This window comes from Oculina patagonica, chromosome 9 (assembly GCF_052425735.1).
Source record: "Oculina patagonica isolate OP01 chromosome 9, crgOcupat, whole genome shotgun sequence".
Taxonomy (NCBI): domain Eukaryota; kingdom Metazoa; phylum Cnidaria; class Anthozoa; order Scleractinia; family Oculinidae; genus Oculina; species Oculina patagonica.
In genome coordinates this window covers 10,388,451-10,413,718 of record NC_135766.1, presented here as the reverse complement: position 1 = coordinate 10,413,718, position 25,268 = coordinate 10,388,451, and the positions used below count along the sequence as shown (strand labels likewise).

Here is a 25,268-nt window from a genome sequence, read left to right as displayed (position 1 = left end):
TAATAAATTTACTGCGAAATTGCAAGGGTTATACGTGTACTTTCAAACATTATTTTACACATCAATGAATCCTGATGAATTAAAGTTACTGAGCTTACCGTCGCATGACAAGACGTTCGCGACCACGTAGCTTGACAAGCCAGTTTTAGCCACATATATTTTGGTTAATTTCATTTCATACACTCTATCTCAGTCTTGGATGGCAATGATCAAGAAAATCAGTTGAGTCTGACGACTTACTAGTTTTAACGGAATACAATTTAAAGTTAAGTATCAGGCAAAAAAAAAAATGACTAACAAATAAGACAGTGTTATTCACCATACTTTTGCTAATTTAAAATACTAGTACTCTTTACTCTTGTCATCGCCAAGAAGATATTGATTTTCAGAATTTAAATTTGTTTTATCTTTAAAAGGCTCGATCGCTTTCACAACGAATAATGTCGCGAACAAATTGATGGCAAAAATATATTTTCAAAGGTGGTTAAAAAATATAATCCTTAACAATAAAAAACATTCAAAACAAAAACTCAACGGAGTCTGGATAATTTTCATCCCGCTCGTTTTAAGGAGGCTCGATGTAGTTTTTTTAGCCGAAGGGTGGTTGTTTTGAAAATAAAAATTAACTAGGAAGCCAATGTTCGATTTTCTAAAATTTAGTCAACAGTTAGTCAATCTACTAAACTTTAACATATCAAAATATAAATGCCAAGAGTCAATCTCGATTTCGAGAAAAATCAAGCTTGTTTGAGAACAAAAGAAAACGTCAATCGTTGCTATGGTAACCTTTGTGACCAAATGACGGGTAAAAAATTAAAATTTGGTCATATGTGATCATTATGGTGTATTTTGGCAAAAATTGAACATTGGCTTTCTAGATAATTTTATTTTTCGAAACAACCACCCTTCGGCTAAAAAAACTACATCGAGCCTCCTTAAAATAACGTTATATATAAACATTATATAAAAGGGCAAGGAGCGCCACCAAGGAAGAGGCCGTTCTGCCTATTGAATTAATACAAAAATACGTATAAATCTGTTATGTTGCTGTAGACAGTGCCTGTCATGCATTCAGAGAAATAGTGTCAAACTCTTTTAATTTTTTTGTATAGAGAAACAAATGCGTGAAAACTGGATAGATAAAATGTCTCACAATTAAAATAAACGTGAATACTTGAACGAATAATGAGGAACTCCCGTTTCCTAGCTTTTGTACGTTTGTTTGTTTGCGTTTGTGCTTGAGCTTCCTTAACTGGTTTGTGCGTGAAAACTTTGCAAAAGCAAATCATCTGCACTCTTGGAAAACAAAAGATGAAATGCGCTTGCTTATGAACCAGGACTAAGGTGGCTGACACAGTTTCCCCGCGCTCTCTGGATTCGAATCCAAGCGCGCGCGCTCAAGGCTTTAAAACAAGCAAAATTTAGGTTTTGCGCATGCACGGTTAATCAAAAAGCTGCGATCGCGCATTTTATTGTCTTTCCAGAAAGACAGGCACGATTTCTAAAGAACCAGTCATTAGAATTTTAAGAATTTTGCAAGGCTGTAGTTTAGAAAGCAAGAAAACTGCTGATTACAAAAAATCTGATGAAATTTAACAAAGGAAATTTTTTAAACATTCTAGGACATTACGTGAAAACATAAAGCTGCGAAAAACGCAAAAATTACAAATGCAGTAGCTGATCTTGTAAATTTTAAAAATTGCTAAATTTTCAACGGTTTAAGCGTCAGAGCAATGTAAAGGACGCGTACTCAAAAGGTCGGAAAACTGTATTTAGTCACTTTAAGTCACAACAGACGTAGATTAAACGGGGACAATTTAAATATTTTGACGCGATTAAGATGCTATCATTATCGTAATATAATATTGCGGATGTTGTTATTTAAAGTGCAATGTATATGCGAGTCTCGACCTGCTAAAGTCAAACATCACGTACAGTGTTCGTGTGTTTAGTGAAATACCACTGTTGTAAATCTTCGCTCACAACTTAAACATCGAAGAGTAATGGATATCTGCGTGAAAGAGTCCAAAATACTGTCCACAGACAAACGTAGCGACAATCTTCACAAGGCTTCCTCCATTTTGTCTTTTGCTGCGATTCTGTTGACGATTGCGCTGTTCGTGAGAATGGAGACAGTGGTCCATGACACGAAAATGATTGATTCAAAATTCACGCTGCAAATTCAACAAATCAAAGATGCTCTGAGAGAACAAGAAGTTACTCATCAATCTCGTGTGAAAGAGAACTTTGATATTGTCAGTGGGATTCTGGATCTTTTACTGTAATCTAATATTACAGGTATTTGTTAGTTATACGCAACTCTTGACCCGCTGAAATAAAATATCACGTACAGTGTTCGTGTGTTCAGCGAAATTCCACTGTTGTAAATCTCCTTTCGCAATTCAAGCATCAAAGAGCAATGGATATCTGCGTAAAAGAGTCGAAAGAACAGTCCACAGACAAACGTAGCGACAATCTTCACAAGGCTTCATCCATTTTGTCTTTCGCTGCGATTCTGTTGACGATCGCGCTGTTCGTGAGAATGGAGACAGTGGTCCATGACACGAAAATGATGGATTCAAAATTCACGCTGCAAATTCAACAAATCAAAGATGCTCTGAAAGAACAAGAAGTTACTCATCAAGCTCGTGTGAAAGAGAACTTTGATATTGTCAGTGGTAAGTCTTGTAGGAATAAGGATTTGTTGTTGTTCCGTAGAATTAAAACAGAACGGTTCGATAATCTTGGATAACAATAATCATACAGGCAAATACAAGTTCAAGAATTTATTTAAAATTTAGATTGATCGTATTCCTGAAACTTTCACCTCTCATCTTTATAAAAATTAAAGTTTTGAACTGTTTCCGAGATTTCTCGAGGTTAAAATACAACCTCGTTCCCAGGCTGGGAACGAGGTTGGTTAAAATATTTTATTAAAACCGACGCTTCGACCAGTTTTAATGGTCTTCTTCAGGTTGTTTCAAACTGTTATCAATATGGAGGGTCCCCTTAAAATATTTTAACGTCGGAAATTCCCAGAAACAGTTCAAAATGTTATTTTTTTTAATTTAGATTGAATGAGCCAAACATTAGTTAATTGAATAAACTGTTCTCGGATGTATAGAATGGCATTATTTTATTAGCTCGATCAGTTTCATCAATATTTTCTGTAATATCCGATATGCACAAAAAACAACTACATCCTTGCTCGGGAACCTCGATGTTACCAGTTCCTGCTACTGTAAAGGTACAGCAACTGAATTGCTGACGAAAATCACGTATAGGTTGTCGAAACAACTGAACACGTTATTATTACATGTAACTGGAGTTGACCGTACACTTCCAACACAAATTTTCTTCAGTTTTCTTTGATGAATTGTTTATAAGTTTGATTAGATATCTATAGGAATTGCTAGTAGAATATGGGAGGTCATAAACGTAAGAAGTTAACATTTAATCCATTCATTTTGAGGACAAGAAAATTACTGAATTGGTACTTGCTTATTCATCATTGATTCGACGCTAGCACCGCAAAGCTTAGCATGCCGTTATTAAATTGTCAGTATGTGACGACGTCATTCAAGTCCAACTTGTACAAATTTCTTTGATTGCCATTTAAAATTACGGCTTTAAGTTTTTTGCAATTCAGCAGACTTTAATTAAAGACAATCTAGTCTTTTCTCGAAATGGAGACATGCCAAAACCATGCAGTGACCCGGTTTGTATTTTATTTCATGAAACTGAATGAATGGAAGACCTTTACTGACCTTCAGCAAAACTTGGCAAGAAACAGGTTATATACATATGAAAAAAAAAAACGATTAGTGCTTCATCAACACATTATCAACAAATTAATAATTTTCTTTGTTTGTTCTCCCTACTTGTCTGTTGAAATTGAATCATTCAGTTATCGAAAAGAGAAATGACATTTCGACCAGTCGTGGGAATAGTAAGAGTAAAAACCCATAGAAATAAAATTAAAATAATTATTCATGTTACACAGAAGTTTGTATAATGTTAATATCTTCTTTAATTATTTCCCCACAGGCGACGGATATAGGAGCAAAATTGTCCGTCGCAACTTAAAAACCAACCACAACAATTCTAAGCTAAAGGAAGTCGGCGATGGTACAGGTCTTAAGAGATTCGTAACTTCGATTGTTGCGGAATCTTTAGAGTCTTACTGCCTCGCTCCAAGCAGAGTGTGTGTGGCAGGACCCCCCGGACCGAAAGGAAATCAAGGGAATCGCGGGAAACGAGGGCCCAAAGGAACCAAGGGTAAAAAGGGAACGAAAGGAATCATGGGAACACAAGGTGAACCCGGCAAACAAGGAATGAAGGGGGATCTTGGAACTCCCGGAATCAAAGGTGAAAAAGGTAGACGTGATTTTCTAGTTTTTTTTTTCACTTTCTCCCTGAAGCAATAAGCTATTTTTATTAATTTCAGTAAGAGTAAGATTCATCATAGGGTAAATGTTGTTATATCACTTCAAAATCGTTTCTAAACTGAGACCAGGCAATGGAAAAATTTTATAAAAAGAGTGATTATGATGACATAACTACAATTGACATAAACTATTTCCCTTGAAAAACCACCTTGAAAAACGTCTCAGACTCTAGCTCTTATTGAGAGTTTATGACCATCACATTTTAAAATAGCCGACGCTTATTGTCTATCACAAAAACTCATTCAATTAGAACTTACAAAATGTATACATTGTACAAATAACGCGGATAGAATGTGACACTGAATCCTATTTGTCATTTTATACAAGCTGATCTTTATTGTTTTCTTTTCAAGGTAATCCAGGAGCTCCTGGACATCCGGGACCTAAAGGTGAACCAGGGGAGTCCATATCTGCTCCAGAGGTGATTGTATCTCCTACCTTAGTAACTGTCACTCAGAACCAGACCGCCACGGTTTACTGCTCAGCTAATGGTAATCCAAAGCCTAAGGTATCCTGGAGTAAAATAAGTGGTGCAGGACTGGTGAATACGGCCCGTCAAGATAATAAGCTACAGATCAGGAGTGCTGGTTACAATGACTCGGGGAGTTACGTTTGCACGGCTACAAACGTCTTGGGAAAAAGTGAGAAGGAGGTGAAACTTTTCGTGGAAGGTAAGTTATTTTTGAATAGAAATCACGTTTGCTGATCTGCCAATTGGGTACCTATAAAAAAAAAAAACATTATTATCCCCAGCCAATTGCAAGTGAAGTCGAAAGTCGATGCAAGTTTTATTTTCTTGTGGACGGATTTCAATAAGGTGGACTGCATTTTTTGTAAACGAATGATGGTTTTTGTGTTTGTTGTTGTTTTATTTTCGCTTCTTTTCGTTAAAGATGTTTCAGTTTTGCTTCAATGTTTAAATATTGTTGCACTGCTAAGTTTGTTCCCTGACATGATTAAGCAATCCATTGTGTCCAGCATATCATAGATACTAAATAATTGTCGATGTCAATGTTATAAGTATATAGTTCCTCATTTTATGTAGGAAGTTTGAAAATAATATATAGTATTTGCTCCTGTATGTACTCACTGAGGTGAATAATGTGATTATTATGGTTAATGATTTAGTTTGTTTCCCTTATTTATTCAGTTCCTCCGCAGTTCATTGAGACTCCTGATAGAGTTATAAAAGTAATAGGGAACACGATCGCTTCGATTTCTTGCCGAGCCTTTGGTTTTCCGCCACCATCAATTATTTGGTCCAGAGGACTTGTTCCGTTACCACAAGGTCGAACCGCAGTTAAGAATGGCACACTGAATATCTCCAACTTTAGTCCTCAAGACATTGGTCCTTATCAGTGTAAAGCCACCAACAAGCTGGGATCTGTCAGTACATTAACAACATTGCATTATGTTAAACAAGGTGAAAATAAATCTATTTCATCCAAATTAAACAAATTGGTATGGAATATTCACAGGCTATCTGCTATTGACACGTTAAGAAAGTTTCTTTTTAAATTCTCTTCTATAATAATACCAACCAAAAGTCTTTTAAGTGAGCCCTCGTTTGAACCAGCTTCTGTTTTACTGGCATTACTTCTGCAAGTTATATTGCATCCGAAAAATGATTAATTGTATCTTATGTTTTCATTTAATCTCTTAATTAATTTTATCAAAACTCTACAATATTTAAGTTATCCCATTATTTAGATTAGATGTATTTTCAACGAAATTTGAGCATCCAAGTATAAATTAGACGGGCCCAGGCCACTAGCGGCAAAGGGCCTGTCTCATAGTTTCGGTAAGTTTTTTTTTTTTGAGGAAGGGTATTGAAGGTCACGCATTCTGATTGGCTTGGACTAGGTCATCTTTCATCAGCCAATTGAAATTTTCAGGATGGGGGAAGGGGCATGGGTAAGAGGGATTTTAATTACTTCTTTCCTAGTAAGGGCTTTTTACGTCACCTATTCTGTTTGGCTTACTACGACTCATCTCTCATCAGCAACTTGAAAATGCTTAGATGATATCGGGAAGAGGGATTTTAATTACCATGCATAATACACCACAAAGCAAAAAAAGAACCGGACAGTTAGAATGGATGGTGCAAGATATAAACAAGAGAGACAAGTTATATTTCTTGGGCTTTAGTGTAAAAAAGAAAACAGACGTAGAAGCGGTTTAAACAATTCACGATCAGAGCAGCCGTTTCACCTTTATACTTGCGTTATCGGTTGTCACGCTTCAATGTAACCCAAAAAGGAAATAACGCTACTAAGCCCGTCTATAAAGCCATAGGGAGAACTCTTATTACGTACAGTAGACAGCATCGTAAAAACCCACCAAATCGCTAAAATTGGCCGTTTTGAGCTACAAGGACGACAAAGCACAACTATTGAGGTAATTTTACGTTTATTTTGAGCATAACTGTGAATATTACTCGCTACAGTTCATTCTTACTGGAACGTTTGAACGTTTTCAATACATTCCCTTATAATTTTGAAACATCAACAATCGCTCCATAAGTGTGGGATCCCTGTGCTAGATAATGATAAAAAAATAAATAAGAAAAAAACTCGAAACTCTGATTGAATGAAAAGACCCTAAGTCTATTTTTGTTTCTGTTCAGATTTGTCGACCCTCTCAGCAATAATAGCTGGCAATACATTTTATCAAAGTCACCTTGACCAGTTCTTAACGCCCGCTGTTGGAAGTCACCCTCGTTGGGTGCTTTGCTACCGCGCCACCAGTCACGGCTGGGCTGTCAGTACCTTCCACAGCAGGTGTGATGGGAAACGTGACACGGTTACCATCATCAAAAATGGACAGTACGTGTTTGGAGGATACACTGATGTACCTTGGGGTAAATAGAATATTCCATGTCTGTACTTCATTGCCTCTGAGAAATTAATTAGAATTAGAGGGAAAGCTGCTCCCACCGCCAGCAACACCTAGCCCATTCCCCATAAGAAAACATTCCACACATGTTAAAGCTCCCAGAAAAAAAACAACAACAACAACTTAACAACAAGATCACCATTACGAAGGAAGAGCTTATCTCAACTGGAATTACATACATATTGTATAAATATGAAGAAACCAAAGTAAAGAAATGTTAGGTACAATAAAGGTACTGAAGCGGTGACGTTATTAGGTCAATTCACGCAACGCTTCACTTAAATAACGTTTTGGGCGAAACCCTGATCCTTTGCAAATGACAGAAACACTGAAAGTGTCATTTGCAATGGCCACACGAGAGTTAACAAAATAACACGAAAGTTAACAAGACCGTGTTACGTATACCGAGCAGTGGTAAGAAATTGCTAATTGCTTTGCATTTCATTCATCTGTCTTTATCAGACTTGCGCTTGTGTAAATGTAAAATAATAATAATAATAATAAAAGCCCGGAAAGAAAAAATAGGTATCTATTTTTTTCGGAACACAAATATGAGACTGGCACCCGTTTCACATCAATCTTGTACCGTTATATAGTCTTTAATTCAACTGTTCAGTAGCACTGTAGCAGGGGCCGGTAACTTAACGCCCGAGACTAACCGTAACAAAAAATAAATTCGAAAGTCGTTGTCGTACTTAGTGTCGTACTCGTGTTGCTAGCTAAAAATTCCTAATATTTTATAATAAGAAGATGAATATGAAATCCTTGAGGACACGAATTATTAGGAGAAAATGTTTGGTAGAAGACGTGTAGAACTAAGAGATCGGGAACCGAGACCGAAAACACTGTTTTTCCTCTCAAGGTCTATTTGGTGTACTTATACCATCGAAAAGGCACCCAATTCTTTGATACATTTTTTCTCCCTTTATGTTACGAAGGACATGAGGACATAATTAAAAAAAAAATAAAAAATAAATAGGAATTCACAGTGGCACACCCAAAGAGTGGTTTTTTAACCACTGTTTCAGATCCAATTGAAAATTAAGCATTGACGGTTTAATGAAAAATGAATGAAACTCCACGCAAAATTATTCGTAACGTTCACGTATGTTATAGTTTATATTAGTTCCTGTGCTAAAAGCCTTCTACACTCTGTGCTGAGTTTAATGGTTTTAGATCTCGTCTGTAGTTATTTAAGACATAACTAATACTAAGAATTTAAACCCAAAATACTTAAGACAACAATCAGTTCAGGATCGCAGAAAGAAGTCTCTGTCTTTTAACCCTCGGACGTACAAGCAAACTCACACCCCCACCATCGTACAAGGGGGGGGGGGTGGGGGGGTGGATGAAACCCCTCTCCGGAGTTTTCGTTATATTAAGGCGTAGCGAAATTATTTGAACTGAGAAGAAAGCCCTTAGCTTACTCTACAAGATGACATAATTTTAATTGGCTGTGACGTCATATAAGGTCACGTGACGTCATTAGAGCCGCCATCTTGGATCCGCCATCTTGGATTTCAACATTTTCTTAGAAAGTCAGAAAATAACGGAAATTGATGCAAAATCAAGCCAGAATGCCTACGGAATGTAAAAATAAACACATCTTGCACTTCTGTTTTAAAAAACTGGAAAAAATTAAGAAAAATGCTTGTGTTCATGACGTTGCCATGGCAACGTCAATTACCATGGACACATAGTTGACATATCAAAATTTCCGCAAAGGATGAATGAACAGCTACTGAAAGTTTCATCATTTTAGAGTAAATCGTTTTTTCAAAATTTGGAAAGACCTTATGGGGGGGTGGCATACCCAACCCCCCCCCTCTTGTTCGTCCGAGGGTTAATCTTACTGTTGTAAATTTTGCTCGACATTTTGTGGACTAATTTTTTACAATGCAAGTTTTGTAATGGTTCTTTTTTCCACCCTCTATTAGGGTCCAGCAGTGGTACTTATGCCTCCACTCCCAATACGTTCATATTTTCACTACTCAACAAAGAAGGTCTGCCACCATTTAAGAGCACGGTGAAACAATCATCTACATCGTATACAATTTACAAGAATTCAGCTTATGGTCCAACATTTGGTGACCGAACTTGATAGCATTTTGAAAAATCCACTTATGCAGTTTCATGTTTTTCGCCTTTTTCATATCATTAATATTTCTTTTTTACGTTGTTATCCAGGCTCCAGCGGTGGTTACAGTTATACGACCAATGCGTTCATATTTTCTCTCCGCAACAAAGAAGGCCTGGCGCCATTCAAGAGCATGGTGACTAGACCGTCTAATGCAATCTACAGGAACTCAGGTTATGGTCCGATATTTGGTGGGCATGACATCTACATTGCACACAATGCAAACAGCAACACTAATTCATACACACACTTTGGTCACTCCTACTCTGTTCCAAGTGGAGTACAAAACAGTAACACAATCCTGGCTGGGACTCGTACCTTCACACCTGATGACTGGGAGGTGTTTTATCTTGGTTGAATTAATGGATGTGTTTTACGACATCTGTATTAATTTAGTATTATTAATTTCATTTCCTTTACTTTTTTGGCTTTATTTTTAATCTTTTTTGTAGACACGATAACCAGCCGCTTATCGCCTAACATTGATTAAAAATGCTAGCCTGAAAACATAGCCCCACACTGATGGGAGAGTAAAAAGTCCAAAGAGTCCATAAAGTCTCTTACAGATAGTAGCTTCGTATCACAGTATGATTTATCTGAGTCAGGACTTACAAAAGCTTTTATACCATTCTCCCATAAAATGTATATAATTACCTCGTTATTAGCCTGATTTGTCTTTCATCATACATTTATGACTCTGAATGTCGAGTCGAAGTTTTATCGCATGTCTTTTGAATTTGTCTAAACTTGGTCCTACGGTGGCCCACAACTGTCACGGCAAAACAAAAAGTCACGGCACTACAATTTTTTGTTTGAACATCAGTAAAGATAATATTATTAAAATTATATTAATATATAATATGTGTCATTAAAACTTTAAAACAGAATAGTGCAAACCTTTGCTAGTGAACATTTTTTGAAGTGCACATCATGTGCTGAGATCAAACATGAGGGTGAACGAGAAATGAAGGATCAGATTTTACAGGAGAGTTTTTTTAATGATAACCGACCATCACGCGCTCTAATGTCATGAGAATACGCGAGAGTTGAAATCGTTTGCCTGTCGAGAGAGCGATAATTATTTTTGACTTTCGATACAATTTTAAGCGTGTTAAGGTTCGATTAACTCTTGTCAACTCTTATTTTCATTGCGTTAAACGTTGTATACTCTATATATTTTATATATATATATATATATATATATATATATATATATTGTAACTATGTTTGTTCCATGTAATTATCACGTATGCTTAAATTAAAAATAATAAATTCTTGTTTTATTCTCAGTGTTGTGTGTTACTGTTATCAAAATGCTGCGTGAAATCTAAAATACAGCCCTCCTTTAAAATGGAGCTGGTGTGTCAGTATTGGACTGGAAACGACCACTGGCAGGCTGTGAACTTTTCCAACCATGCATCTCGTTGTCTAAAAGCTCATTATCCGATCTGTTCAAATGAAAAAAAAAAAAAAATAATAAACATTCCACCTAGCCAGGCTCCTACTTTACAATGACCCATTTACTTAATTGACTGAAGTCTTGCTTGAGGGTTGCTTGGTCGACAGATAGCAAGCTTTAAAACAAAGCGTTTCTTAGTCATCCTATTCTAATAAAAAGAAAGAAAGATTACAGTATACGTTCTTGAAAGACTGCCGACCCACTAGTCATGTTCATTGATTAATCAGTTAACACATCCAGGCGTTAGCGGCAGCCTTTCGAGCCCTTAACCCCAACCCGGTCCGTGCGCGAATAAAGAGCGAAAATGATTGGTTTCACTACGTGAAAATGATATCTGGTTCACTCATGTAAAGGATGTAAAGGAAGGGTGAATGCGATATGCAAGATTGAAGAATGACCACTTTCCATTTTTTGTTTGCGTTGCGTTAGTGCTTTTATTGATTAATTTATATATACGTAAAACAAAGGTTAGACACTACACTAATGCAATCTTACATTTAAACAGATCAGTTTCGTCCGCAATTTTGGAAAATATATCAAATGCGCGTGTGTATAGTTGGTTTGATGGTATTTGTGAGCCAAGCTTGCACATACTGGACTCCTGCAACAGTGGATTCCCGCCATTTTATTACTATGTGTAGCACACATGGTGGTAATTAAAATCATTTAGACTGAAATAAAAATGGTATCGTCGAAAAATGAAGATAGCAATTGAATCTAAATAATAAAATTATTTAATCAAAATAGAGAAAAGGGGAACATAACATATTACCACTGCCCCATGCTCAAGTAAAAAAAAGTGTTGACCCTACGTGGTTCAAAAATAGACTGAAGAATAAAAAATATATAAAGAAGAACTGATACATATTTACACCAGGAACGTAGTTGTGTTATTTTTTGGCATAAGTCCTCGTTTTCCGGGATTCTGGATCTTTTTCTGTAATCTAATATTGCAAGTATTCGTTATTTATATGCAACTCTTGACCCGCTGAAATCAAATATCACGTACAGTGTTTGTGTGTTCAGCGAAATTCCACTGTAAATCTTCGCTCACAATTCATCAAGCATCTAAGAGCAATGGATATCTGCGTAAAAGAGTCGAAAGAAATGTCCACAGACAAACGTAGCGACAATCTTCACAAGGCTTCCTCCATTTTGTCTTTTGCTGCGATTCTGCTGACGATCGCGTTGTTCGTGAGAATTATAAAAAGAGTGATTATGATGACATTACTACAATTGACAAAAACTATTTCTCTTGAAAAACCACCTTGAAAAACGTCTCAGACTCTAGCTCCTATTGAGAGTTTATGACCATCACATTTTAAAATAGCCGACGCTTATTGTCTATCACAAAACTCATTCAATTAGAACTTACAAAATATATACATTGTACAAATAACGCGGATAGAATGTGACACTGAATCTTATATGTCATTTTATACAAGCTGATCTTTATTCTTTTGTTTTCAAGGTAATCCAGGAGCTGCTGGACATCCGGGACCTAAAAGTGAACCAGGGGAGTCCATATCTGCTCCAGAGATGATTGTATCTCCTGCCTCACTCACTGTCACTCAGAACCAGACCGCCACGTTTTACTGCTCAGCTGATGGTATTCCAAAGCCTAGCGTATCCTGGAGTAAAATAAGTGGCTCAGGACTGGTGAATACGGACGGTCAAGATAATAAGCTACAGATCAGGAGTGCTGGTTACAATGACTCGGGGAGTTACGTTGGCACGGCTACAAATATCTTTGGAGAAAGTGAGAAAATGGTGAAACTTGTAGTGGAAGGTAAGCTGCTCTGGAAAGTAAACATAGAAAATCGAGATATTATGGTTTACATGAATTGTGTACTCTTTTGAATACTTTGCCACATAGCAAGAAAAAGTGCACACCCACTCCAAGTGTCTTCTATCGATCGTTTGGTCTCTATATCTATTCAAAAGTCTTTATGTCTAATCAAATTGCTACGTTACAAAGAGTTACCAATAGGAGTCTAGTTTTAATGATTTTCTAACTTTTCATTTATTCATTCAGTTCCTCCAAAATTTATCCAGATTCCCAAAAGAGTTTTGAGAGTTGTTGGGAATTCAGCAGGGATGGTTTCCTGCCGAGCCTTTGGTTTTTTGCCACCAAAAATTGTTTGGTCCAGAGGAGTTGTTCCGTTACCACAAGGTCGAACCACAGTTAAGAATGGCACAATGACAATCTCCAACTTTGCTTCTCAAGATGCTGGTACTTATCAGTGTAAATCCACTAACAAGCTTGGATCTGTTAGTACATTGACAACATTAAAATATACTCATCCAGGTGAGTACTAGATAAAGATATGTTTTAAACATTTCAACAAATAGCAATAAAAGAAACGACCCTTTTAAAAGTCACTATTATTTTCGTGCGTTTCAAGATGCTACCGCGTCTCTTAAACTTGCACTTCAAATGTGGACGTAAAAAATGGTTTACTTCCGTTAAAGATCTTTAACTTATGTAGTCAATAACATGTAATACGGAACATATCACAGAGAATTTATGTTTACATAAATTAATCAGTTAACCAATAGTACGTTCAGTTCCTTCGGCTTAAGCCTTATGTGCCTTATGGCATGGAGAGATATAGAATAGAACGTTCAGTTCCTTCGGCTTATAAAATAATTAACAATTATTCACCGAAGTAGAGGTCAATAGTGTTGATATTTACCGAGCCGCGAACCGGCGATGTTAATATCGACCGTTTTTCGCCGACACTAAGGTGAATGATTGTTTTAGTATATATCAAACCAGAGAAAAGCCAGCCCCCAAATGATACTTTCATTTTAAGAATAAATATTTAAAAGTATTTTTTTTTAAATGAAAAGGGAATACGCGCGACCGAGAAAAGCGCTAGAAAAGTACGTTATGCCTGTTTGCGTTATGGCTTTTTGCAGAATCGGCTGGTTGTCATCTTACTATGGATTGATGCATTCATGATTTCGATGATTTTATTTCAACTACTGAGTATTGAATTTTGCCATAATAGACTTTCTAACCTTGAAACTTGTTGTGGATACGATTTATTAATAGTTAGACCTCGCCGTCGACAATTCAGAGGGTAGTTGTGCTGGGAGTCGCGCTGCGCGTTCGGCCGATTTGGAAATTACTCGCCCGACTACTCCCTAAATTGTACCCCACTAGGCCCAATTACTATTACTAAACATACTGGTGCTTTAATTTAACAAATTTGCTCCCACTTTGTACGTCTTACCGTCCGGTATTTTTAATCACTGGTGAAATTACAGACAGAAGAGGACTACACTCGGTACTTAGCATTGCACAAGTGCTTGATCGACGTAATCAAATTCATGTTAAGGATTATCATCAAAAATTAGGGCAGATCCCTGAGTAAACAAAATTTCGCTTAAACTTTATTTTATTTTATTTTATTTTATAGATTCTTTCAGCTATAATAGCCGGTAATTCATTTTATCAAAGTCGCCTTCATCAATTCCTCACGCCTGCTGTTGGAAGTCACCCACAGTGGGTGCTATGCTACCGCGCCTCCAGTCACGGCTGGGCTGTCAGTACCTTCCACAGCAGGTGTGATGGGAAACGTGACACGGTTACCATCATCAAAAAGGGACAGTACGTGTTTGGGGGATACACGGACGTTTCCTGGGGTAAATAATATCATTTCTTCTTTTCTTAGTATTCATACTGGACGTCATTGTACAAGGCTAGCACGCTCCCCTATCCCACCTGGCCACCAGAGTTATCACTCTCACACCTGAATACTATTGTGAAAACAAAATTTTATTTGTAAATGTAGAACATCCGCGAGCAAAAAAATAAATTGAAGTTTAAACATAAAAAAGTAGAGAAAAAGAAAGCATATATTTTTAACGCATTCACCGCATCCCTATAAATTACAATGTTTAAGTACTATTTTAATTTTATTGCAAACGCCATGAACATTCTTATTTTGTTCTTGCCTCCAATCCTTTTTAATTTAAAAAAAAATATGGGATCAAAAACAAGTCTTAATGAGGTAATTTGACTTAAAAGTTCGCGAAAGGAAGACAAATTTCTTTATACTGTAATGCTTATTCTGTATTATGTTGCTTTTCAGAGTCCAGCGGTGGATACACTTCTACTTCCAATGCCTTCACATTTTTTCTTGGAAACAAAGAAGGTGTAAATCCATTCAAGAGTATGGTAACAAGGACATCCCATGCTATTTAGAGGAGCAAAAGTCATGGTGTAACATTTGGTGGAGGACACGACATCTGCATAAATGAAAATGCAAACAGTAACACTAATTCATTCACAAACTTTGGCAACTCCTACTCTGTTCCAAGTGGAGTACAAGACAAGAAAACAATCCTGGCTGGGACTTACACCTTCACACCTGTGAGGTGGAGGTGTTTTATCTTGGTTGAATCGATAAAGTTATTTCTTTAACTAAAGTATATAATTTGTACTTTCACTTTTGTTTTTCCTTGTGGATCACTAGGCTCAGAGAGATTTACTCTTTTTGTTCGCCCGAGATCCCCCGTTTGATGGAACAATCGTGCTGACTACTACTAACTTTTTAGAAATTCCGTGATTTTAGTGCTTCGGGAAAAAGTTTTAAGACGGAATCCACCAGGAAGTCGAGTAATATTTGTTTGAGTTGGACAAAAATCGAGTACCAGAATAATTTAAATCCTATAGTGTTATTTCCTAACCTTAATCCTTAATAAAAGGTAAATCAGTGTACGTAATTATCCGTAATAACACCAACAATGATTTCTTATCACAGTCTGAGAAAATGTATTTAAAATTTCACAAGCTATAGGCAAAAGCTCACGTCTTTTAAGCGAGTGAAATTCTATGGTACTTCGAAATATGTTTTCGATGTTTGGTGCTGTTAGAAACGATTTCTTAGGATAAGAAAATTAAAGCAGTAGCACAAAAGTCCTGGCGGATTCGCTTATTATTTTTTCCGTGCGTGATCTGTTTGCCTTTCTTAATAAACAGCAAAAGCGGCGCGCATCTTAACAGAAATAAAAGGATCACGAAAGAAGCATAGGGATAATTAGGAAAAAAAGTCATTTTGGGCCTCTCTAAAACGTTTCTGCCCGAGACAAAGTGTCAACTTCGCTGCAACTTCCCGGGCCTAAAAATGTGCGTCTTGGACATGGCAAAAAACAATCAGATAATAACTCAGAGTTTCAAAGGTAAGTGCAGAATGCAATATGGCAAATCAATTGACAGAATAATAATAATTTCGCTTGAGAATAAGTCAAATGAGTTTACTTTTCAGTTTGAAACGCTGTTTTTATGTTGACTTGCATCATTTTATTTCCTCCAAACCTGATGTACGCAGGATGACGGTTGTTGGTGAAAGAACACACTGTCCACAAATGGGTCGTCTGAGGAACAGTTGCTGATTGTTTTTGGAGCCTCTCTCCTTCGCAGAGGCCCCTTTAGTTTCGTACGGGCTGGGAAATGGGGAGAGGTGAAAAGTAAGCGTGTGGAGCCTGGGGAGAATGGCAACAAAAGCCCCCCTATTTTTTCATTTTTCGTGTTTTTTTGCCTTCCCCACTGAAGGAGCCTCTACGGATAAGAGAGTTTTGTAGGGGTAGTTGTTTTTGTTTTTTTTTTTGTGGGGGGGGGGGGGGAGGGGGGTTATGTTTCATTCGTGATCAGACTAAATACGTTTCAGCCTAGCTAGTAAAAAGATCTATGTCAAAGTGGACCATACACTAGTTTACAAATAATCTTAGGAGCGTGTGTATTTCCATTTTAGACGCAAAACTAACTTAAGACAAAACACATTTCAACAGAATAATATTTATATTTCTAACTCCTCATGTTTAAGAAACCTTGTTGATTACAAAAGAACTGCAAAGCACACTATGCAGTAGTTCTTGGACCGAGTAGCCCAGACCTCAGTTAAATCAGCAATGGCAGTAACCTGGTCACTTGGGTCTATTCTGATGTCCATATTGTTAACTGTATATGCATTTACATAGTATATGTACAACTACAAGTTTATAAACGTCGTTTTAAAGGTGACTATGGCCACATTTTTGAGTAACATCTTTGGTGTTTTTATAAGTCCTTGAAGGGTCACTTTACATGAACATAGTTGCACATGTATATCCAGAGTACCATCTGTAGTGTCTCTAGAATTGTTTTAAAGCAGACCATGGGCTTTTGATTTACATACATGTATCTTTTGGAATGAGTAGTCCAGACATCAGTTAAATCAGCAACTGGCAGTAACTTGGTCACTTGGGTCTGTTCTGATGTCCATATTGTCAACTGTATATGCATGTACATTGTATATGTACAACTAGAAGTTTATAAACGTTGGTGACTATGGCAAAATTTATGAGTAACATCTTTGGTGTTTTTATAAGCCCTTTAAGGACCTTGAAGGGTCACATAATCTTAGATGCACATATATATCCTGAGTACCATCTGTAGTGTCTCTAGAATTGTTTTGAAGCACACCATGGGCTTTTGATTGCACATGCATGTATCTTTTTCAGTGACATATTTAGACCAGCTGGAACTCAGTTTAGTGCAATTGTAGTCTCCCATGAGCAAAACTTTTTTCAGGCGTCTTCAGTGGGATATTTGCAGCACCATCTAGTACTGTTGGAAATGAGTTGATCTTGTGCATACCATAAAGTATCCTAAGATCGATTATATGTAATATCTTCATATGAAACATGTAGTACATGTAAGAAGAATGTCCATTACTGTTCTTCAGTATCTTTAAACAAGTAGAAAGTACTAAGGTTCGAATCTGCCGTACTTTAAGATGTCTTGAAAGTACACTACGTCCTTTGAAATTAAATGTTTCTTGAAACCATCACCATTCTGTCTACTTTCAAACAGCAGTCTGCAGTGACATGCAGAAACAAAAATAATAACTTAACCACATTCTATCAATTCAACATTAAGAAGAAAGTAAATACAACTTACATTTAACTGTGACAGCCTTCGGGGAGGGACAACAGGTAGTGACTTGTATCACTACCTGACCACTGTACCTCACTCTTTTAAGAGTGAGGTAAAACATTTTACTCGACAACAACATAACAACAACAACAACAGCAGCAGCAGCAACAACTATATTGTCCTGATAATCCTTATTATCCTTATGGTCCTTATGGGTCCTTATGAGGGTGGTAAAAAGACAAAAAATAACTCAAGGCAGAAAAATCTAAACAAAAGGCCACAAAAACAAATTGAGCTGTGCCTAACAACCTCATCATCCCTGTATCTTGAGAAAATAACAAACTGCAATGGAAAATCATTTGTTTTAAAGCTAACTGCTTATAGGCTAAGACAAACAAAAATGGGTTTATGGTCACTATAATATGACTCTAATGTACCAGAACTTTGAATTTGTTGTGGAATATTTGTATATATGTGGTCTATCTGAGTTTTGTAATCTGTTGTGTACTGTTTTACCAGCTGAGTGTAACCTTTCTGCTCGATCATATATCTCACAAGTGCTTTTTGTTCATAAGAGGGTTCCATTAAATTGACATTAAAGTCACCCAGAATTATGACTGGAGTCTGTGGCTCAGTGAGAATAGTCTGATGTAAGTGTTCTAACGCTTCGATTAATTTGGAATGTACAACTTTAGATTTTGAGCGATAGATACCAACAACATGTACTTGACAAACAGGGAACTTTATAATGGCAACAGTCATTTCTGTGTTGTTGTAGTTCCATCTAAAGGGATTGCAGGCACACTCTATATCATTTCTGACATACACAGCTGTTCCGTATGTTGTTCTAGTGTTACTCTTTGGATCATGGTCATTTCGGTAGAGGCGAAAATTATCCATGTTATATGCTTCATCATTGTCTCTTGAGCATAAAGCTGATTCAACAAAAATATTCAAATGAGCTGCTCGAACACTATAATCACAGATTACATCTTTTATATGGAGATGCAAAGATCTTACATTCTGGAACAAAATCTTCAAGTTACTTTTACTATTTGATATTTCATAAAGAAAAGGGATGTATGGTTTTAAAGATGCTTTCGACCTTAGTCTATTCATTTCATCTGAAACTTTTTAGCTCACTGCAATTTTTTTCTCATTCAAATTTAAGACATGCAAACCTGAAATATTTCTTAGTCTGCTGAGACCAACGTAATGCATGTGCTCTCTTGTTGAAGCTGGCAAATCAACAACCGCTTCGTTAAGTGTATCACCTTGACAACGATGTATCGTTTTTGCTGCTGCTGGTCGTAAAGGAAATTGTCTACGAAGAACTTGAACTTGATTTCGTTTGTAAATTCGAAACTGTCTTGTGATTTCTAAGATTGGTGTCCAAGTGCTCTGTATTTGTACATTATATAAATGTGCATATTCTCTTCGGAAATGACGGCCAATGTGAGGATCCCGAAACAACACCCATATAATACTTGGTCTGGTCGAATCAGGTACTCTGTAGTCTATTTTTGCAACGGTACATTCAGCTCCATTGGTCATGCCATCAAGAACCGAAATATTTGTTGTTAGGTCATACTTCCCTGCAACATGGACAGAACAGACAGGATACAATCCCATGGTTTTGGTTGGATCATTTGGGATTTTTTGTTTCATTTTTTCCTTAAGTTCATCAGACAAATCTCCAATTATAACATCAATTGCAGAGATGTGAGCTTTTGGGTTTTTCGAATTATTGAATATTTCAATGTTATGATTGTCCACTGCTTTGTTAGTACTAAATAAGTGAGTGACGTTCACAGGATAATCACTACTATCTGTTGGCTTTACTTTTAAAATCCTTCTTTTTAGGACCTCTACGTCTTGCTCTGTGTGTTTCCCTTCTCTCAATCGATTTAAAAGCTCTGCAAATTCTTTGTCATCTTTTTGTCTCATGATTTCCGATAGTTCAAACATCTTAAAATGTTCTTGCCAAATTTTTGTGGCTAATGCACTATAGGAATCTGTTGAATTCTCAAAAATCCATTTATCAAATACTGGCTTCAATTGAAACAGGTCACCAACAGTTACCAAATTCACTCCTCCAAATAGTTTTTCTGTACCCATGATCTGTTGCAAGCGTAAATTCAGAAATGTAAACATGCCACTGCCTACCATACTAATCTCGTCAATAAAAATAACTTCAAGTCTTCTTAACTGTGCTCTAATAGTGTTAAGTCTGTCTCTATCAAGTGTACAATACTGAAAACCTCGGTTGGCAGGTATCTTAAACGCAGAGTGGAGAGTGTTGCCGCTAATATTAAATGCCGCTTTCCCAGTCGGAGCTACTTTAAGTACTCTGACTTCATCGGGATTTTCACCTGGTACACTATTCAAGTATCTGATCAAGGCTTCATACAGAGCATTAGTAACCGTAGTCTTTCCAACGCCAGCTCCACCACTTAAAAACAGTCTTAGTGCCTCATCGCTAGTTTTGATGGAATGCAAGACATGGTAGAAAAATTCCATTTGCTTAATGTTAAGTGAACGAACAAGTTTTCTAAAATCATCATCAGCCATGCGTTTAAGCACAAGGTCTTCAGCGTCATTTGTTCTTGGAAAAATACCAATATCATCCATTAAATCATATTGATTGTGTTGTTTATTTGTGCCTGGATCAAAGCATCCAAAGAATGCACTTGGTTTTGCCCCTATTTCTCGATCCTGTTTGTCAATATGTTGTGTATTTGGCGCAACATCTGGAAATTCTTCAAGTTCATCATCGTCATTATTCTCTAAAGCATTGTCAAGCACTTCTGTGTGACATTCATATCGTTTTCTGTTCTGGGCTATGGTGTTCTTACATTGCTCATATCGTTCTTGGTAAGTTTTACAGTTTTCGATAAGATCTTTGCTTTCATTTCTCCAACAAGTGTATAACATCAACTGCTCTCTGCTGTAATTCTCAGGGTCCTTGTTTTTGTTAAATCGTACTGAACGAATAATTTTTGGCTTGCGTCTTTTGGTAAGTTTAAATCCACCTTTTAGTTCAAATTCAATACACATTTCTTTTCCATCGTCACTGAAATCGTCATCAACATTATCGTCAAAATCATTTTCAGGTAGACAGTCATCAGAAGTAGAAGTTTCAATTTGACTCCTATGTTCTATTTGGCTTTTATTTTGCTTTTTACAATTGTACCACGCCGCAAAATCAGCTAGACATAATTCTTCCATTTGTTTTTGTCGTCTTTGATATCTTTTGATCAAGTTATCAGATTCAATATCTTCGGAATTATCTGGTAGTTCTTGAAGCTTATCCATTGTTTTCAGTAGGAACGTTCTTTCCTCTGGGTTGGATGTGTTAATAAACTGAAATTCACGAGATGACCTTCTTAAAGGCATTTGCAAAACCAAATACACTGCTTCCTGTGCACTAATCTCAACAGCATTGAGAAATTTGTTTTCAATATGTCTGACTTTGTTCATGATATCTTTATTACCAGAGCTTGCTTCTTCAGATGCTCTTCTTAGTAACTTGCTCATTCCTCTTTGTCCTTTAGTAATATATGACAAAATATATACAGCACAAGCGTACGGATCCAAGATGTACTGAATGTCCATATTAGCTTGCCAAGCCTTCAACAAGTCAGAATTGTAGTTATTAATTCTTATTTCAGATGGAGATCTTTTCAGCAAAAGTGTGTCGCGCTTTAGTGAATATCTTAGAGCCATGATATATTCTTCTTCTGTTAACCCCAGTTTTTGGAGAAATTCTTCAAAGTTCATTTCTTCATCGTATTTTAAGTTATCTAATAATTCGCTTACTTTTTCATAATTTTTCTTTTCTGTGCACTTCTCATTCTCGTCATTAAGGGGTTCTAAAATCATCGTTCTTGGCATTGGTGGTAATGGAAAATTAAATCTGCAAATCTTATGACCCTGTTTTTTGCAAGTTTTTGAGTGACGGTGTCTCTGCAAATTAACTAGATCACCCAGTTCATCTGAATCAACCATACATGCAACATAACTATCAACAAATTTAACAATATCGTCATTTGCGTTTTCTCCATATTGAGGAGCATTTTTCACCCAAAACAAAGAATGTATGTGTGGAGAACCACGTTGCTGGAATTCAACTCTATAGAAAAAATCAACTACTTCACCAATAGGCTTCAGTTGACTTCTAATAATGTCACGTAGAAATAATTGAACCATGTGTTCAAAGTTCCTCGCACATGTGACAGGATCACTTTTAATCAGGTCTAATTTCTTTTGCCAAGTCATACCCTGGATTTCATTGTCAGTGTAATCTCTTTTATCGACAAGCCGTCCTAATATTTTTAGCAAATGGGTCCACCTTGTCTCTGCTGCTGAAAATGAACAGAACCACGTAGGTTTGCCAAGCAGACGGATCATTGCAAACAAGTCTCTTTTGCATCTCTCGAAGTACGGGGGTGATGCCCTAAGATTTCTAAATACTCTAAAGCCTTCATCAAGATGTATCAACTTTTCCAGAGACTCTGCTGATTTCAAATCACCTGCCGTATATTTTTTACCCTTTCTTTTGCACTTCCGAAGAGAGAGTGATGCACTACCTTGAATTTGCTTAATTTGCAACTTCTTTAGCTTAAAGAAAATGTTTGGTACACTTTGTGCAACTCTTCTGTCTTGACTTCGTAGCTCCCATTTGCAGATTGTACTATAATGCACTGGAACTAATCTGTCATTATTATCCGCTCTTCGTTTTCCACAGTATATAGTCGGAAATGACAGAAATTCAGAATCTTTATCAATAAATAGTCCTAGTGGTCTGTTTCCTTCAGCAGGTGCAAAGCTCATTATGTTATCCCCATGTTCATTCATGTCTGGTTCTTGAAGCAAAGTATCCATAACTCCTGATGGGCGTTCTCTTTCTTCAGACCAGTCATCATAACTATCGCTGTCGTCATTGTAATCATTTGTGTCCAAAAATGTACTTTCTTCATCCTGGTTCTTATCTGTATGGTAAATCTCTTCAACCGAATTCGAGGTTTTGCTGTTTGGCTTTTCAAGAAATTCTGACCACTCTTCGTTATTTTCATTCAATGTTTTCAGCCAACCATCAGAAACTTGTATACCTTCATTCTGAAATAACTGACTTGTCTGGACTAAATATTTTGCAGCTTCTAAAACTTTGCTAGGTCTGATATTCTGAAATTGATAGTGATGTTTGTAACTGAGACGTCTCTTTAGTTTAATCGGAATAGTCTGTGATTCGTTTACTGGTCTTGGTAAAACATTAACTGTAGAGTTGACATTGGCTGGTACATTAACAACATTACCATGAATGCTCAACTGACCACCACTAGGTAATTCCCTTAACTGCATAAATGGTATCCGTGGTGATACAAGTCTTTCTTCAAGAACAGTCAGATTTAATACTTTCGGTTTATTGGGAAAGGTCATTTTGTTAGCTTTGGCACAACTTGGTAATTTACCTTCTTTCAGGTTAGAATTACACGTAGAACAAATCCATTCAATATTATTTAAACTTTTAACTCCAGTCAGGGATACTTTAAGAATGTTTTGTGAACACACTTTATAAACATTTGGATTACATTTTATCACAGATGATCTGTACCATAACTGATCACAGCAAGTGCAGATATATTCTGGGCCACATTTTATATTCTTATGAAAAGTTTCAATTTGTTCAGTCATTGTTTGGTCGAGCGAACTTTGGCATTTTTGTTTCTTATTTTCCAGCACAAATTCATTAGTTCTTTTTCGTTTACAAGTCTCTTGTTGGAATTGGTCTTTGTTGCCTGAACCCTTTGTTCGTTTTCTATTTTGACCAGGGTCTTTGCAATTGTTTTCGATGTTTATTCCAACGTTTTGACTATCTCTCACATTTTGTAGGCGAGCTTTGTATCTTGTGTATTTTAGTTGTGCTTTTTCTGGGTTTGTTTGCTTATACTTATTAAAACCTCGTCTTTGGCATTCTTTCACTTTCTCTGGATTTTTCTCCCGTCGTTTACTTATTTTTTTAACATCCATTTCTTTAACTTTCTCCGGGTTTGCTGCTTTACGTTTTTGAAAACCTCTTCTTTGGCACTCTTTAACTTTCTCTAGATTACATTCTCGTTGTTTTGTTTTTGTTTTTTTGTCCCTCTGTTTGACTTTCTCTGGATTTGCTTCTTTATATTTTAGAAACCTCCGTCTTTGGCATTCTCTAACTTTCTCTAGATTACTTTCTCGTTGTCTTGTTTTTGCTTTTTTCTCGCTTTGTTTGACTTTCTCTGGATTTGCTTGTTTATAACTAGTAAAAGCTTCCCTTTGGTTTTCTCGTGAGTTTTCAAGGTTTTCTCTCCTTTTTTGTTGTTTTTGCTTATTCTCTCGTTCTCTGAATTGCCTATCAGCCCGTTTCTTTTGCATATATTGCCTAATATACGTTCTACGTTTCTCCACTCTATCATTAATAGGAGCGGTATCAGAATACTTTTGAAGTATTGGACTGACTATTTGTGTGACACCAGCTTGAGCGTTATCATTAAATAAGGTTCTTTCCTCAGATTCTACAGCTGGTAATTTACTTGGAGTACCCATTTGACTCTGCTGTCCGTATAATAAGTTGCATTCTTCATTCTCCGTGGGAGCAGTTGAAACATAATGAATTTCATCCAAGTGTCCTATATAAATTGTAGTCCTGGGTCTTTCACGTGTATCGGCAGGATGTATTATATTACTCTCCGCAAAGTTTTCAGCACTTTCCGTGATATAAATTGTACAGTTTAATGCATTAGCCACGGCCTGTATAATAAGATTATCACACCAAGTTCCCTGTCTTGACATGTTATTTAAATACTCCAACCAAGAATATTCAACATTGCTTTCAATAAAATGTTCAGGGTGATTTCTAAGATGTTCAATACCTACTGCTCGCACCTGTGAATGATAAGCTGCAGTGCCATATAACTGATGTGAAACAGCTCTGAAAAAACAATCTCCGGCACCACCAACATCCAGGGGTTTTAATCCCAGCTGAGATAATCTGAGTGCTAACACCATCATGGAAGAACCATGATCACTTTTAACTGTTTTTGACGCATCCACAGAAAAGAAAGGTCCAGGATTCGTTTCAACATCATTAGCTAATCTAATTAACATTGGAAGGTAAAAGCGATTCAACCACATTTGAGTGAACCAAAACCTGACATAATAATTCATTTGCCATAAACGTACTTGTCTCTGTAATACAGGCAAGTATATCGCCTCCAGATAAAACATAAACAACAAAGTCGACCAAAACTGCCCTTTTACACAACGGGATATTTCTCTGGCTTTCAGAAAAGCATAGTGCAAACCCACGGCCATTCTATACTGCATGAGTGAAATCATGGTAAGATATAGATATAAGCTTTAAGTTGAACT

At 36.7% G+C, this 25,268-nt stretch overlaps 2 protein-coding genes and 1 pseudogene across 3 annotated transcripts; 2 read left to right on the top strand and 1 right to left on the bottom strand.

The window, feature by feature from the left end:
- Positions 1-1,878: 1,878 nt before the first annotated feature.
- On the top strand, positions 1,879-12,034 carry LOC144665696 (uncharacterized). Its single transcript, XM_078526986.1, has 7 exons — positions 1,879-1,951; positions 2,369-2,678; positions 4,048-4,377; positions 4,802-5,119; positions 5,599-5,871; positions 7,075-7,308; positions 9,531-12,034. Exons 2-7 carry the CDS (start codon positions 2,420-2,422, stop codon positions 9,836-9,838), a joined length of 1,722 nt encoding a protein of 573 aa, XP_078383112.1. The 5' UTR covers positions 1,879-1,951; positions 2,369-2,419; the 3' UTR covers positions 9,839-12,034.
- Positions 12,017-16,539, top strand: LOC144664933 (immunoglobulin superfamily DCC subclass member 3-like; annotated as a pseudogene). The gene is made up of 5 exons (XR_013572879.1): positions 12,017-12,062; positions 12,411-12,728; positions 12,975-13,210; positions 14,365-14,590; positions 15,040-16,539. The product of XR_013572879.1 is annotated as an immunoglobulin superfamily DCC subclass member 3-like (transcript).
- Positions 16,540-17,803: 1,264 nt separating this feature from the next.
- LOC144665645 (uncharacterized) lies at positions 17,804-25,268 on the bottom strand. The gene has a single exon (XM_078526911.1). It carries the CDS (start codon positions 25,233-25,235, stop codon positions 18,999-19,001), a length of 6,237 nt encoding a protein of 2,078 aa, XP_078383037.1. The 5' UTR covers positions 25,236-25,268; the 3' UTR covers positions 17,804-18,998.